Source organism: Physcomitrium patens, chromosome 2, assembly GCF_059467195.1.
Source record: "Physcomitrium patens ecotype Gransden chromosome 2, ASM5946719v1, whole genome shotgun sequence".
In the NCBI taxonomy this organism is placed as follows: domain Eukaryota; kingdom Viridiplantae; phylum Streptophyta; class Bryopsida; order Funariales; family Funariaceae; genus Physcomitrium; species Physcomitrium patens.
Genome location: NC_143411.1, coordinates 20,731,338 through 20,748,614, shown reverse-complemented (window position 1 = coordinate 20,748,614; position 17,277 = coordinate 20,731,338). Strand labels below are relative to the sequence as shown.

General features: G+C 40.8%; 3 protein-coding genes and 1 pseudogene across 5 annotated transcripts; 1 reads left to right on the top strand and 3 right to left on the bottom strand.

Moving 5' to 3' along the window:
• Positions 1-1,690: 1,690 nt before the first annotated feature.
• On the bottom strand, positions 1,691-4,148 carry LOC112295772 (uncharacterized). Of its 2 annotated transcripts, none has more exons than XM_073530113.2 (3): positions 3,977-4,148; positions 3,561-3,700; positions 1,691-2,971 (listed from the first exon to the last, which is right to left on the bottom strand). In XM_073530113.2, the coding sequence occupies exon 3, from the start codon at positions 2,786-2,788 to the stop codon at positions 2,456-2,458; it is 333 nt and encodes a 110-aa protein (XP_073386214.2). In that variant the 5' UTR covers positions 2,789-2,971; positions 3,561-3,700; positions 3,977-4,148; the 3' UTR covers positions 1,691-2,455. The 2 variants fall into 2 exon arrangements, with proteins under 2 accessions (XP_073386214.2, XP_073386217.2); XM_073530116.2 differs by having other exon boundaries at positions 3,877-3,988.
• A 926-nt stretch (positions 4,149-5,074) lies between these two features.
• On the bottom strand, positions 5,075-7,987 carry LOC149989787 (phenylalanine ammonia-lyase pseudogene; annotated as a pseudogene). The gene has a single exon (XR_016501811.1). The product of XR_016501811.1 is annotated as a phenylalanine ammonia-lyase pseudogene (transcript).
• A 63-nt stretch (positions 7,988-8,050) lies between these two features.
• On the top strand, positions 8,051-10,816 carry LOC112294401 (naringenin-chalcone synthase). The gene has a single exon (XM_024544751.3). It carries the CDS (start codon positions 8,907-8,909, stop codon positions 10,098-10,100), a length of 1,194 nt encoding a protein of 397 aa, XP_024400519.1. The 5' UTR covers positions 8,051-8,906; the 3' UTR covers positions 10,101-10,816.
• Positions 10,817-15,179: 4,363 nt separating this feature from the next.
• LOC112294407 (uncharacterized) lies at positions 15,180-16,937 on the bottom strand. Its single transcript, XM_024544765.3, has 2 exons — positions 16,700-16,937; positions 15,180-16,590 (listed from the first exon to the last, which is right to left on the bottom strand). Exons 1-2 carry the CDS (start codon positions 16,744-16,746, stop codon positions 15,498-15,500), a joined length of 1,140 nt encoding a protein of 379 aa, XP_024400533.1. The 5' UTR covers positions 16,747-16,937; the 3' UTR covers positions 15,180-15,497.
• Positions 16,938-17,277: the final 340 nt, after the last annotated feature.

The following is a 17,277-nucleotide window of genomic DNA, read 5'->3' as shown; positions in this document are numbered from 1 at the left end:
TAGATTTATGAAACTTAAATAATTAATGAAGTAATAACTTAAGTTAGACTATAAATGATAAAATATTAATTCAAGTTAATTAGTTATTATTTATTCAAGTGTAGAGTTTCAAGACATCTACCTAGATGTATTTGATTCCTTTCATAATGGCCAATTTATTTTTTATTTTTTATTATGTTTTATTTTTTTAATTAACTTTTGTGTTGCTAATGTTTATATGTTGTAGGTTGTTGTTTTTTGTTGATGTTTTAATATCTTTCTGCCTTATCACTGTCAAGCTCTTTATAAACTTATAGTAGTAGTGTATTGTTTGTATGGTACAAGATGATATTTATATAATAAAAAGAAGGTATCAATATAGTGATTCTCTAAATATTTAATTTAAAAAAATCTTAATTATTAAAATTTGTAATAATTTTATATAAATTCCAAGTTAAGATATTTTTACTTTATTAAAAAAACTCTTATACATGATCATATTTGATTGCATCCTTATTTACTACAACTTATGTTTTAAACAATATTACTTATTATACATATTTATATTTATATATCATAATTTGATATTTTTTAGATGATTAAATTTTAAGTTTTAAAATTATCAAGTAACTAAATATATTAAATCTATCAATATATATATATATATATATATATATATATATATATATATATATATATAGATATATATATATAGATATGGATATGGATTTTACAATTGATATACATGATATATTTAATTTTAATAACATGTTATGTGTGTGTGTATATATATATATATATATATATATGTGTGTGTGTGTGTGTGTAAAATTTAAATCTATATTATTTTATTAATAAATATATAAAAATTACAAAAGATATGAAATTATTTAAATATATATAATTTAAATTCTAAATTTTATAATAATACACATGTATATTTGTTTCCACTAAAGTTATGATTTTTGTATTAAAAAGTTAATACAAATTATGTGGCAATTATTCAAACTTTTCTTTTGCAACAATAAGCTAAATGATATATATATATATATATATATATATATATATATATATATATATAAGATAAATAAAGAGAATTGTTAACACTACATCTTCAATTGATATTGCTTCACTCTACATAACTTGTGCACAACTTAAACTGACTAAAGATCACACTTCTATGCTAAAGGTATGTTTGGTAGTCTAATATTAATTCCAATATTAATCCAAAAATAGAATAAAAAGAATTTTTATTTTTATATTTTTGGTAGCCAAATAAAAAATAAAACTTTAAAATTAATAGTCTTTGAGGAAAATATTTTATTAAAAAGAAAGCAGCTTGTGATTTGTCTTTTTATAAAATATTCACTGTCTCTCTCTCAACAACCACCCTTTCTTAAAGCAAAAAGAAAAAGAAAAATATAAGCAAAAGAAAGAGGCATAATATTAGCTAGTTGTCTACAAGGAAGTTAAGTCTATAAGGATGTAGCAATATCAATTGGGGATGTAGCATCAATAATTCTCTAAATAAATTATTTAATTAAAAAAAGATTAAATAATATGTCTTTTGAAAATAAAAATAAAACTCTTAGAGTCTATTATTTGGTTTTTCTAACTTGATTTTTTTAACTTGATGTTATGCATTGATCTTATACCATAAAATGTAGTATTATATATATATATATATATATATATATATATATCAAACAAATGAACAAAATATATATATTTTTATTTATTTGTTCTTCTGATCGTTATAAAGGCAAGGTGAACTCCCAGTTTAACCAACACTACTTCAATGCGAGACGAGGTTGTAGATTCTCACACCTGAGGAGTCTCGGAATCGCCCACTTGTGGTTATTCTAGTTAAGAAATCGAAGAGACCACTAAAACCCTCCGAAAGCTGGACACAAGAACGTCTGGCGGTCCGCGTGGTCCACAAACCATTCGAACTTTAGAAACCGTTACACTGCGAGCACCATAAGCAAAAATCCTAATCTATATAATAATCTCACACAGCATGGCTTATGTCGAGCAGAACCAGTTGTCGAAAGAGCAGGACCAACATCATTCGAAAATTCCATGGGCTGATTCCATGCACAGGTAAAGCACCCAGTTCAGCGTCGTGATTGAGCCACCACTCGGCACATGAGAAACAGCAAGCTTCTACACCAACATAACTTATTTACAAGCAATCTCAGAAACCAGTTTGTTTCTTTTTGGCTCAGCACACCGGAAGGAAGAGAGAGAGAGATGGCGTCGAGACGGAGTAGGAAGACGAAACTGAGATGTGTCGAGAAGCGCGGAGAAAAGGTTTGTGCTGAACCTCCGCTTGCTTGGCGAAAAGAAAAAAAAACAAGGTGAGGCCACTCGCGAACCTCTCCGACGGAGGTGGCACGAGCGCGGGAGCTCGTCGGCACCCGGGAAACGCTTGCCGAGCCCTGGACTCGGTCGTTTCCAGGATTTCGGCATGGCCTCAGTGACGAGGGGTGCTCGTGTGTGAGCGTGCGCGAATACGCGTGAGTTCCGCTTCTGCGTAGTCAAAGTTAGGATCAGAAGGAAGATCTGGTAGGATGTTCACTGCATCTTGTCTGCGTCGTCCAGTCGTCCGTGGAACATCCTCCAAACACCGGTTAATGGGTTCCATTTTTCTAGCATTAGCTCGCCCTTGCAATTTCCAGGTGATGAAAAGGATGATTGCTATCATGGAAAGGAGGATTGCTATGGCTCCGACCACAACAGCTACCTTCAGCTCGACGGATCTGGTGCCTGTTGCGGTTGCGGGTTCGATGATACATTCTTCCTTCATCACGGGAAATAAAAGTGATGATATTTCTAGCAAGAGCTTGGGATTTGTCAGCTCCAGACGGAGTTCCCTCAAGCACCACCGCTGCTACGTTGTGGAGAGGATGTGCACCAATTGCTGGCTGGATGACCTTCAAACTTGGAAGTGCTTCTTAATATCTCTTCTTTATAGGAAATATTAATGAGACTGGTGTGGAGAAAGATTGACGAAGAATTGAGAAGTCAGTAAAAAATATTAAATGTACAAATCACTTAGGAATGTAACTTTTTATAATAGGAGGAGATGGAACATAACTTTAGGAGAATATTATTTAAAAGCATGTAGGATGAATACTGAAGAAAATCATTTAAATTTAATAGACGAATTAATTGGAGATGCCATGAATTTGTGTTCAGTGTTGGTCCATGTGAATTTTTTATAATATCTTCTCCATAACATTCTACTGCTTTGACACCAACAATTAATTCTAATATACAGAGGATCAGGATTAATTCCACTAATACACACCCTGTGCTTTTCTGATACATAGAGGGTCAGGTTTGTTCCACTAATAACACCATATCCCTTGTGTCATATCATCTACAGGGATTTTTCTTGTTGGGGAAGAGATCTCCAATGGGGTAGATGCAGGGCACCGGATGGGTGTCGGGGCAGAAGATCGGAGGTCCTATGCGTGGGAGTGAAGTTGTGGCTGCCCCTACCAACCCACTCCGAGAAATTTCCATCCAAGCGATGACGGCATAATGTTAAGAGCCACCAGATCGAAGTTACTTACCGATTGTCGAAACCTCGTGGTCGCTTGCAGTCGCTCGAGGCTATTATAAAGATGAAAGAGCATAATATATGCAACGTTGACAGCTTTATGCCCTCCCTCCTTGTTGCTCGCTGTCCAGACTAATGCAGCAGTGAAAGCTCCTGCGCACAACACTGTAATGTTAACAAACGTTGCCCAGCAATCACCCGATGCATCTAGTCTCTTGCTTGATTGTGACTCCGTCCTGTCGAGCCATCTCTCCTACTCTGAATCGCAACTGAGATTATAAACAGCAAATGTCCGCTCTTTCTCCATTTCGGCACCGGATTTCACTAACCAGATTAGACAAAAACAAATTCATCACGGCTGCGTAATACTGAACTTAACCATGCTACATCGGTCTTTTCTCAGAGGCATCTGAAAATAATAAGACTCACAACTGCTTATTGTCGTCACACCGCTTCTGAGTGCAAAATGAGCCGGAGTAGAATAAGAAAATCAAGAAACATTATAAGAAAAAAAAGTAAACATCCTCACGCCCAAGCAAGTATTCGAGTCTAACAGCTGCAGACATTGATTTTACACCATTGATATATCCTGGTTGTCTGCATTGTTTGACGATTTGTTAGCAATTTGTTAGCAATTTGTTTGCACTTTGTTGATCAAGCATGCGCCACAAAAACCTGACACGTTTCCTGGTAATGAAGGTTTTTTGACTATGGATGTATGCCTATTTTGGCAAAAGTGGAGATTCATTTTGGTGCGCCGACCACATGTGTGTTCACTGGAAGACGTGAATTTCACTAAAACGGACTAGAAACTTTCGCTGCTGACTAGACATGATCCATTGTATGCATCACATACAAGTAACTATACTTTAACAAGCGTCGAGTATGTAGATTTTATTTTATTTTCCTTTGACTGACCAGGGGTAAATTCTGTACAAGGTTATCTAAGTCATAGTTGTGATATCATCATTGGGATTTGAATCGCCAATCATATTCGTGCTATTTTGTCATCCATCGGTAGTATAGGATCATCCCAGACTATAAAATTGCAGAATGAATTGTACAAAAATGTGAAAAATACAGTGAAATACAGAAGGTCCATTGGAGGAGTCCAACTTTTGGCTTTTCCATTTTAAGAATTCTTTTAGTTCCAGTAGGAGACTTGACCGAGGATCCAATCCATAAGAGGGCAATTCGATCACATGCATTTGTCAGAAGAGTATAAAAAAGGTTAAAATCATCTTCTAGCAATTCATGATCTAGTCTGATCTTAAAAATTTGAAAACAGCTCTATTTTGCGCTAACGATAGCATTCAAAAGAAACCAATATCTGAACAAATTCATGAACGTTTGGCTAGCAAAGAACAGAAGCTTCGACAAAACTGGAGCAGAGTCACAAAATAAAGGAAACATCATCAGATGAAGGAAACATCATCACATCAATCACCAAACATCCATCTTCCTGAAACTCCACGAAACATACAAAGACATCGAAACAAATTATAACAATCCATGACCACTCAAGTAGATGCTGAAGTGAACTCTTATTCATTTTTCCTTGCAAACAAGTGACTCACCATAATAGAACATATTTTCCTCTTCTACTTCTTCTGCTTCAAGCCTTTCCACAAGAATCTCCTACAATTCCTACGAATGTACAATATTAATTTTAACGTCAATGTGACGCACGAAGCTGAATCGAAGAATCATGACAAAATTGGGAGATAAAGCAGTGTCAACTAGCAAGAGGTGCGAGCGGGGAAGGGCCCTGGTGTGCCGGTCCAGCCTTGAACGCATTCCAACAAAGGAGTCACCAATTGGCCCGCAGAAATGGCATTAAACACCTTCTCAATCTCTTGCCCCGGAGACACCGTCCTCTGCCCAGACAGGAGCTGCGTCTTCAAGTCTCCCCGCACTAGCTTGTACAATGGATACGTCCTACAGTCTTGAATCCTGTTGGGAACCGAGGATAGTCCCTTTGTGTCATATGCTTCTCGCACCGCGGGCACCACACGGCTCAGCTGCAGCTTCAGCTCTGCCTCAAACACTGGAATCTGCCTAAACACTGCGTTGGAGGTCTCCTTGTCGGCACTCTTCAAGGCACGGCTCACCAGCACCCCTCGCAGTTTCTCCATCAGCGGGTATGAATCACTGGTGGAATCGTCGATGTAGCTGAACACCGGCTGACGATCCACTACCATCAATAGTTCCTTCTCGCAGAAGCGTGATGGCAGCAGTGATCCGTCGCTGCCCATGAAGAGCGTCTTCTTGGCCACCTGTGCCACTACTTGCTTCACGGCCGACTGCATGGTCTCTTCGACATGACGCAGGTCGATAGCCTGGCACAAGCCTACCAAGAAGGTGGCGCTCATGAGCTTGAGAATCTCCATGGCTTCCTCCGTCTTGCGGGCTGACACCAATCCCAGTGAGTTCACATCTTGGTTGTGTTGCTCCGCGCTTTGGACATGGGTGGTGACCGGGTTGGCTAGGTAGTTAATCTCAGATAAGTACGAAGCCATGGCGATCTCTGCCCCTTTCATGCCGTAATCCAGGCTGGGGTTGGGTCCCCCGCTCAAATTGGACGGTAATCCGTTGTTGTAGTAGTCGTTCACAAGTTCGGAGAATTGTGCGAACATGAGCTTAGCGATGGCGGCCAGAGCCAGGCGCATGTTGTCCATGGACACACCGATGGGCGTACCCTGGAAGTTGCCGCCGTGCAGGGCGGTGCCCCTGGCAGCGTCGATGATGGGATTGTCGTTCACAGAGTTGATCTCCCGCTCGATGGCGTGGGTGGCGTTGCGGATGACCTCCACCTGAGGGCCCAGCCACTGCGGGGAAGTTCGCAGCGCGTATCTGTCCTGCTTCGGCTTGCGCAGGGGGTCGGTCTCGTTGAACTTGGCGGCAGCCTTCATGAAGGAACTCCCATCCAGCACCCACTCCATGACAGCCGCAGCTTCCATCTGTCCGGGATGGTGCTTCAGCTTGTGAGTCAGGGGGTCGGCAAATTCAGGCTTGCCCTGCATTACCTCGCAAAAGAGCGCGGACAGAACCTCGGCGAGCAACACCATGATGCTGGCGTCGTAGCACACGGTGGAAGCGAGGGCGGAACCGACTGCGGTGCCGTTGACAAGGGCGAGCCCTTCCTTGGGCGCCAGCTCGAAGGGCTTCGCCACGCCTGCGATGCGCAAGGCCTCCAGCGCGGAAACCTCTCGTCCGTCCTCGGTGATGGCTTTGGAATTGGGGCGACCGGTAAGCAGGCCGGCGATGTACGACAAGGGGACGAGGTCGCCGGATGCCGTGATGGTACCCCGCAAGGGCAACTTGGGGGTCACGTGCGCGTTGAGTAGCTTCTCCATAGCTTGGAGGATCTCCCAGCGGATGCCAGAATAGCCCTGCATCAGCGTGTTGGTACGCACTAGCATCGCCGCTCGGGCAGTCTCGGATGGCAGGGTGTTACTCTTGCTGAGGACTCCCGCATTCAGGAAGCGGATGAGTTCGCGCTGGAGCTCCACTCCTTGCTGCGTGCGACGATGAGAGGTCGCTCCGAACCCGGTGGTAACGCCGTAGATGTCACCTCCGCCCATGATCCTGTCGAGCACCCAGTTGGAGCTCTCGTCCACTCTACTCTTGGCATTGGCAGCATCGAGCACGACATGCACGTCAGGTCTGCGAGCAATGGCTGCTACCTGAGGTACAGTGAGGGTGGCTCCCTCGATCATCACCTCGGTGGCATTTTGGTAGGTGTCGACCATCCGCTTGATTTCTTCGAGGTGGCTGCATTCCATGGCCTTGGCGGACTTGGCCCAGTTGAGAGGATCCTCACCATGAACTAGTCCATTACCGAATGGGCCAATGCAGTACTGAGATGTGCTATCATCAAGCATCATGTCTGAAGATACCGCATTAATTTGCTCACCTGATCCGACGACATTAAGCTCCCCAGCTCGTGGTGCCATTGTTGATATTGAGGGCCTGCAATTACACTATCTGTCGAGATCTACTGGGTGCGCGGAGCTAAGCAAGACTGTGATGTACTGAGAGTTCGAAGTCGTGCCTGAACGCCTACTTCAGGAAACAATCTCAACCAAGCAGCAGTAGCAAACTTTGCTGATCTTTCAAGAGATGGGAGGTGAACCAATTGCCGAAGGGTGGGATGCAGGCATTGTCCGGCATGCGCTGCTTGAATGGGCTTCAGGGAGAAATGAAGATTGATGAGATTCGGGGAATGCTCTTTATGCAACTAATGCCTCTGGCTAGAGCGCGGTGTTCACCGTCGAAAGGTATTCTAACGGCTGACCCTAGTCCATAAAGGTGGGTATATTGCGGTGAAAACAGTCCGAGGTGGCGTTGAAATGTTGAAAGTGGTGCCCTTCCTGGACTTATGAGCCTCCTGGTGCCACATGAAGGATGAGAGCCCTCCAGATTGATTTATGATACAGGGTTGTTGAAATTTAGTTCGTCCGTCGTTTACTTCAACACTATATCAAACTACAATTCCCCTCATGTTCTTGTCAGTGGGTCTTGGGTAGGTTTGAAAGTACCTCCCTGGGGTGGACCCGCTTTCTATTGGAGTAAAGTTGGACGCGTGGTCTTGTTTGGAAAGAGGAAGGCGCTGCGATCTTCGTGGTCTTCAGCCTGACTCTCAGAGTCTTTCAGTTATACTGGTCTCCTGGACTGGATCGTTTCGCTAATGTCAATTTAAGATTTCAAAGGGAGACCAGTATAACTGAAAGACTGACCAAAATTTAAGATTTCAAAGGGCCAAGTCAAGACCATGAGTTTTGTCGTCCAATTGCGAAATTCAAAAATTGTCGTGCAACTGTGAAATTCGAAATTCGCCTCTAGACGGCACATGGAGTCGCAAAGTGGTGGGGTGAAAGCAGAAAAAAGGTCAACAGCTTTCAACAGCAATGACTCCACAGAAAGAGCACACGATTCAATGCAGTAAACGTATTTCTTTATTTCTGCAGACATAAAGTCGCGGTCAAAATGAAACATACCCTGGTCAAGGACATCTCGATCCTGATGAAAGTGTCAACATGGCGATGCTCTTAAAGGGCACACGCTGTGCATGAAATAGCAGGGTCGATACAAGCTTCAAAACGGAAGTCGCCACCCAACTACATCGTCTATCAATTCTCTGGCAATCTCTCCGATCGTTGTACTCAAGTTACGAAAATAGACTAGCTCGTGGCGAACTAAGAGAGTGGGGTGTCTCCGCAGATCCCAACTGGTAGCGTAACGGAATCGGTGCGTAGAACAACCTCTCTTGTTGCAGAATTAGCAAAGAGACAAAGTCGGAATACGTTTGGCAGCACAGATTGAGAACTAGAGTGAAGAAATCGACCGGGGTTGTCAAATGGCTTCTGCTGGGGATGTTACAAGGGTCGCGCTCCCCAGGGGTCAGCCCCGCGCTGAAGGGCCAGCCTGCGTGCTAGGCATCGGCACTGCGGTGCCTCCCGCGGAGTTTCTGCAGAGTGAGTACCCCGACTTCTTCTTCAACATCACCAACTGCGGCGAGAAGGAAGCCCTCAAGGCCAAATTCAAGCGCATCTGTGACAAGTCGGGCATCCGGAAGCGCCACATGTTTCTCACGGAGGAGGTGCTCAAGGCCAACCCAGGCATCTGCACGTACATGGAGCCCTCCCTGAACGTCCGCCATGACATCGTGGTCGTCCAGGTCCCCAAGCTCGCCGCCGAGGCCGCCCAGAAGGCCATCAAGGAATGGGGCGGCCGCAAGTCCGACATTACCCACATCGTCTTCGCCACCACCTCGGGTGTCAACATGCCCGGAGCCGATCACGCCCTGGCCAAGCTGCTCGGCCTGAAGCCCACTGTGAAGCGTGTCATGATGTACCAAACCGGGTGTTTCGGCGGTGCATCCGTGCTCAGAGTGGCCAAGGATCTAGCCGAAAACAACAAGGGCGCCCGAGTGCTGGCAGTCGCGAGCGAGGTGACCGCAGTCACATACCGAGCCCCGAGCGAGAACCACTTGGACGGGCTTGTGGGCTCAGCTCTGTTCGGCGATGGCGCCGGCGTGTACGTGGTTGGATCCGACCCCAAGCCTGAGGTAGAGAAGCCATTGTTCGAAGTGCACTGGGCTGGAGAGACCATCTTACCAGAGAGTGACGGCGCCATCGATGGACATCTCACCGAAGCAGGGCTCATCTTCCACCTCATGAAGGATGTACCCGGGCTCATCTCCAAGAACATCGAGAAGTTTTTGAACGAGGCCAGGAAGCCAGTGGGATCACCGGCATGGAACGAGATGTTCTGGGCGGTGCATCCCGGAGGTCCAGCCATTCTCGATCAGGTGGAGGCGAAGCTGAAGCTGACCAAGGACAAGATGCAAGGGAGCAGGGACATATTGTCCGAGTTTGGCAACATGTCTAGCGCGTCTGTGTTGTTTGTGTTGGATCAGATTCGGCACAGGTCTGTGAAGATGGGTGCGTCCACTTTGGGCGAGGGCAGCGAGTTCGGATTCTTCATTGGCTTCGGACCAGGACTGACACTAGAAGTGCTTGTGCTCCGTGCCGCTCCCAACTCCGCTTAGATTCCACCCCACCTCTCCTTTTTACTCCCCATTCTCACCAATTTGTATCATATCAAATTATTGCATAGCATAGCATAGAAGTGTGCAATTCAATTTCAATGTATTCCTGAACTTGAGGTTGCGCTTAATTTCAAAAGAGAAATCAGGTTATCGAATCAACCTATGTTCTTTCTTCAGCAAGCTCTTTACACACTCTAAAATCTAGGGTTCCATTGATTCGTATCCAGAACCTGAACGATCTGGCGTCTGTGGATATATTTCTCTTGCTGTGCTAAATTAGCAGTGCATCTACTCTAGCATTGTTGTTGTTGACTCAATTCATTTCTGGAAGACAAGAGTTTGGCAATGTACAGTCACAATGCAATCAGAGGTGTGAAGTACAGTTTTATTTAGAAAATTTAGGTTGGAAGAAGATGAAGTGGGAGTGTCCAGTGCATACTGTGTACTAAGTTAGGTCTAGCCTTAAGGATTCAAAGTGTGGTATGGGTACAGATTTTGGCAAACATGAGAGTGCTTCGTGACAAAGTGTGGTATGGGTACAGATTTTGGCAAACATGAGAGTGCTTCGTGATGTAGAATAAGTGTGTACAATAATACATGCTTCGTCGCTCCAGAAGCCATCCTTGTTTTCCCTTAGAGCCAGCAAATGTTGTTTTCTGTAGCACTCATAGGTGCGTAGCATTGGAAGGAAATACAACCTTGAATTACGTGGTTTATTTGAGGAGCAATCCTACATGGAATTGGTTTCTACAAATTTGAAATATGTGTCTTGAGGTTTGAGTATCTGTGACTTCAGGCATTTTACATCAACCTAGTCACAGTTTCTTGAAAAGCATCTTGATTAGACAGGAAGGACGTGAAGATAGCAATATTTGGTGCAAATCTTGTACTGAATAAACTTGTTACTAAGAAGTTTTTGGCCAAACATGCTTTAATAAATAAATTTAGTATTAAAATTTATTACTATATATATAATATAATAATGATGAGATAAGTGTTTTAATTTATTATTGTTAAAATAATTTTTTAAATGTCTTATTTTTAAAGAAAAAATAGTGTTTTAGTAAAACCATCATAAACTTTAAGAAAACTTTAAATTCATATCCAATAAATACATATACATACATACATACATACATACATACATACTGAATGTGAAAAGAAAAGAAAAGAAAAAAACAGCCAACGTAAATAAATCCCTCATCAAATTATGTTTATCAAATGTAAAATCTACAAATCAAAGAATTATTGGTGTGGTTTAAGAATACTGCTTTCTACTATAATACTAGAAATATGTTTTTACCCATTCTCTGAGAAAAATACCTCTTGTAATCAAACCATAATCAGATATTTATTTGAATATTTTTCAAAAAATATATAAATTGTAACAGTATTATACAAGGAATTAATGTATACAAAGGTATTTGAAAATCTAACCTAAATTTATAATTATAAAAAAAAGAAACAAATACAGTTACACTATAAAATTTCTTAATTACAACTGCACGTCATAAATCATTATTTTAAATATTTGAACCATCAGTTATATTTGGTTATTAAAATGATGTTTTTTTTATTTTATTTGTCTTGTAATGATTTTTAACTACAGGATCAATAAAAACATATTAAATTTATTCTAAACACATATTACATATATTGTGATTTTAAAGTTCTAAAAAATCATCTATTTTATATATATATATATATATATATATAGGGAGTTTTTAAAGCCACATCCCACATTACTATCTCATGATCAATTTTGTCCATACCTATATCCCTTGTTCCATGCCCCATGTCCTCCATTCCCAACCCTTCTATCTTGTTCCCTAATCCAATCTTTCATTCCCTATCCTCCAAAATTAATCATCACATAGTTTGGAAGATGTGGTTGTAATAACATTGGGATGTGGCTTTAATAACTCCCTATATATAATATATATATATATATATATATATATACAATGAATTGATGATGTTTGTTCAAGTATTATAGATATGCCAAATGTGTTATATATACATATATATATATATATATATATATTGATTTTTGTTGAATCAAAAGTTAGTATTCAATTATCTTGTATATAGTAGAAAAAATTATTTAAATCATAAATTTATTATTTTAGTTGTATTCCATATTTTTATGAATATCCTTTAGAATTTACTTTTCTATTTTTTACAAATCATTTTTGTTTCTTTATGAGATATGTTTTGATAAAAAATCATTTGTAATACAAGACACATGCATTCAATAAAAAATATGTGTATATATATATATAATACAATCAAATATGTTATATTTTTATATAATCTAATAAAAAAAATGAATAGAAGTACTAGGTCGACACCTTTTTTTTAGTGCATAGTTACTTGTTGTACTATGCTTCTGCTCATACATACTTTCACAAAAAATAACTAGTTTTGATTTTAAATATATTTATTATTTATTATTCATTTGACATTGATAACTAATAGTCAATCCATTGTCAACCTCCCCCCCTCCCTCTCCCCCCTCTCTTTCTCTTTTTGACCTATAAGGTGGATTATTTTCAATAGGCTGACGAACCATTGTTGACCAATTTTGATATTTTGTGGTCAAAAATAGGTTTGGAGCCTAGAAAAAATAATATTTAATTGTGAGCAATATATAAAATTCCACGTATTTGGAATCAACATGTGTAAACTATCAAAGATCAATTTTTGCATTAGTAGAGTTGCACGTACATGGCAACTGATTATGCATGAATGAATCAAAGAGTTGTTGAAGAGGGATCAAAAGATGGACAATGTATAAGATATTATTTGGAGATGAGCGGAAACAAGGAAGAATGATGGCAAAAATCTAATTCAAATATAGTGGAATATTTACAACCAAATTTTAGAATTTTTGTTGCTTCATCCACTTATTTATATTTATAAGTAGTATGGAAATAGTTAAAGTTTGATAGCATAATTAGGTGTCACACATCATGGTTTTGTAAAAGTTGGATTCTTGGTTTTGTAACCCTCCATCCCTCAGAATTAGGTTGGCTTACATATGAGAAATAAGTCAAAGAGAATCTTTAGAAAATATGATTGTGTACATTATACATATTTACACATCCATGGTTTCAAAAATTTATTCAGCAAAACATGCATGGATCTAAATAAAAGAGACAATTGATGTGTTCTAATAATCATCAACTACCATGATGACATCACTAACTATCATACTAACATTTGTGAATATGAGCTTTTACCTTCATGGTATGAAGTGTTCATTGTTACCAATCATTAATTAGTAAGAAAGTATTAAGCATTCAAGTAATGCACCATTTTCATCATTGAATTGAAAAAATTGTCCATTAATTATAATATCTACCTTGTTCATATACTTGCTTCTACATTTCAATTGATCTACAATCAAGTAGTTGGTATAGAAATTCAAAACTTAACTAGATTCCATCAAGGTTGTGGTAAATTAAGTCTAAGTGTTTAAGATTGCATACTAGACACAAAGCTCAAGCTATTGACAGTTAAGTGTATGAAGCAAGTGTAATTCAAACCAAGATTTTTAATATAGGATTTTGCTAGACTGATAAGAGCCTCCTTCCACACATGAACAATATGCAAATGTAAAGCTAAAATACAAAACCCTCCCCTGTTTTTTGAAACATCGCCACTTTTTAATTTTGGGGTCTGCAGCTTGTAAACCAACTTTCAGGAGTGGAAAAAGTGGATGGAGATCATTAGGTCCTTTCATTGGTGGACTTTTGAATTGCAATAGGAGGCCATTAGGTCTTTTATGGCCTATGAGAAGTCGTAAAGTGCTTCACTCCTTTCCACGTAGAAGTACAAATTTTGAAATTGGGTGGACATTTCAAACCAGGAATTTCAGTAAAGGATATTGCCAGACCCACAAGAAGGAAATTGTTTATTTATTTCAGTTCATCACCCTTGTCCAGAATGTGCACAATTTCTAGGAATTTGTTAGGTTCTGAGCCCACCACTTGACTTGTTTTAAGAAACAGTAAGAAGACCTTGAAGAGACAAATATCTACAGGGTCTAAGTTGTGAATTGACAGCACATGTCTGGATCTGATTGAAACATGGCCATGCAGAAAAACCCGATGCTGAGTTATCCACTGCTCAGGGTCCCTGCCTGTCTGCATGCTGTATTCTATTTTTTGGCATCTTATAAAACATGCTAAAAAATCCCAAACTCTTAATATTCTCTAATTGTTCATAAATAATTTTCAGTTAATTTTAGAAATCCCAAATTTTCAACCACGCACTCCTACCAATATTATTAGGGACTTCTAACAATTGGTTTCCTATCACCAAGGTGCTCACTAAATTTGAAGTAGCTATTCAACATCCATCTCTGTAGATATTAATGGATGACAGAAAAATGGTCAAAATGCAGATTGGATACCTATTCTACAAAATTAAAGAAAGAGAACTTAGACTGCTTTTTCATGAGCTTTTTTATTATCCATCCAAAAAGAATGTGGGTTGGTGCCCTGATACTTCCAAAAGTATAAATTGTAAATAATTTATAACAAAGGTAATAAATTTCTAAAATAAGTATTTACAGAATTAATACAATCATTCAAATTTACTATATGTTTAATTGTAAGCCGAATTGTAAATTTTAAAGGTATTTAATATTTTATAATTCTTACGTAAATATGAACTGAGAGCGCCGTTGTCGACTTACTTTGCCGCGTCACTCAAATTCCAAGACATATCTTAATTCGGGTCCCCAAATTTGAAGACCGTCAGTGGGTGCTGGCTGGGACCTCACAGATGAAGTCTCAAAGATCCTTTTTGTATTCTCATCTATTTTATATTTCGTAGTTTTATTTTTCAACGATTGGGAAAATTTTGGCAAGTCTTCATGAATTTATTTAATGATTACTTTTTCACGTGGGCTCAATAGAAATTCTAGGGAATAACACTTATCATACTTTTTTTCCAAAGAAAAAAGTGAAATCCTCATCATCTTTTCCTCCTATAACTTTTGAATTTTTGGGTTGCTTTTTCTAAATACAAATCCAACTAAATAGGGCTTATCGATTTCAACACATCAAAGGATTTCACAGTTGAAACTTCTCACCTTTTCCCCTTAATACAGAAACTCCTTTACGAATTTTACAACAAGACAATAAAAGTAACTTTGATAAGATTACACATACATTCAGAATCAATGCAGGTCCCCCGTAGTAGATTTCAAGAAGCTGAACAAGATACCTTATCAGTACCCTTCAGAATCCTTCCTTTGGTTATTTAAAGTCACTTTACATCTTCCCTGAAAGTAGGATGTAAAGTAAAAGCTAGACACGTCACGCCGCGGATCTCAAGTAACGAGCCCGGTTAAGCGATAAGTTTATGTGTGTTCCGCTTCTTCGCGGTTTAGAAATTTAGCGATGGTGGAATATCGTTTTCGTCTTCTCTCCGTCGCCCAGTCGTAGAAGGAACATCCTCCAAACAACGGTCGATGTGTTGCATTTCTAGGGCTCGAGCTCGAGCTTTCAATTTCGAGACGACGATGAAATAGACGATTGCAATGGCTCCGGCCACAACAGCCACCACCACCACGACGTAACCCGTGTGACTTGTGGTTGTCGGCACGATGACAACCCCTTCCGCCTTAACGGGGAGTATGAGTGATGACATCACCAGCGGAAGGCCGGTTTTAGTCCACAGCGATGACTTTGTCCTCGCTGCCCCGTAGTCCACGGCGTCCTCATTCCATCCCGTGTCATGCAACCCGGGAAAACCGTTCACCTCGGCCCGATTTCCACGTTGCGCGGCTGCGGCTCCTAGGGTGGATGTACAGCCGTCAATTGCCGTGCAAGTGTCTGAGCCATTTCCTGGGATGCACTTCACCATCTTTCCCATCATGAAATCTTCGACGCTGGCAATCTTTGATGCAAATTCCAAATCGGAAGAAACCCCGAGAAGCACAACCTGATGAGTGCGTCCGGATACCCCAGGATTCTTTCTTCCCTCGCCCTCCCCTCGCAAAATGCCGACTTCTGTGGGGCTTCTGGTCAAAACCGACTCTAGCCCGCAGTGGAGTGAGGAAATATTGCCGTTGGCAGTGAGTCTGACAAGGCTCACAACATACTCTTCTGACAAATGCGTCCCGCTTGTTTTACTACGTGTTGTGCTTTCCGCGGCCTCGTAAGCAGCCGGGTGGAGGACCCAAGAACCATTCGTCATCATGTTGTGTGAGGACAACCCCATTGAGAGCGTATTTGCAAGGGGGGTTTCCGGACGCACCGCCTCAGCCAACAACGTTGGCACAGGAGTGGAGAAGATATGAATGAAGGCGTCGATGGCATTCGCAGTGGGGATCAAGGAAATGGAATCGGTTAAATGCTGAGAAATGGCATTGAAGAGCTGGGGAAAGATCTTTGAAAGCGGCGGACCATTCCTGTTCGATCTCACGTCGCAGACTCTTGAATCCACATATGTCACCAGAGTGGCGACTATCGACTCCCTGCAAAGAAATTGAAAACTCTGAAATTCTATCGCGTTGGTTCCTCCATTTGATCAAGGCTAAATAACGACAGCAGATGAAACAGCGAAAGGCTTTGAGTAGAATGTACCTTCCACAACCCACAGTGACTTCATTCAGATCGCAGCAACTCGCCATCGCCACTAAGAGAGGTCACAGAGATGGTTGTCAGAGAAATCCGTTCGAAACTTGACTGCTCTGTAAGTCTGCTGAACTCAGTCACACCTTGACTAACCTCACAAGGCCACCGAAATCGCTAGTGTATAGCTGGATGCCAATCGTTGCACTAAATATGGTCGGAATTTGAGTTTGAACCTACGAATTGAAGGGTCTGAGGGTTTGATCCTGCAAGCGTTGTGTAGAAGAAATATATGAGAAAGTATGAGAAGCCTCTGGAAGAAAGGAGACTCTGAGTTCAAAAAATAAATATAAATTATCTGCCGACCATAGCTCGCACGCATTTCGCATTACTCCCTCCACACGGCAACACAGGCAGACTAGAAGTTTAGCGGGCCCCTGCCCGACTGACATCATCAACCAGCCCTGACACGCGTAGCATGCGGCCGGGGTTTAAGGTTTTTAACGTCAGACTACCTTAAACCAACAAAAGGTTTTTCAGCTATCTCGGAGGGGTTTTCCAAGTGGACTTGGAATAGACTTGGAATCTTT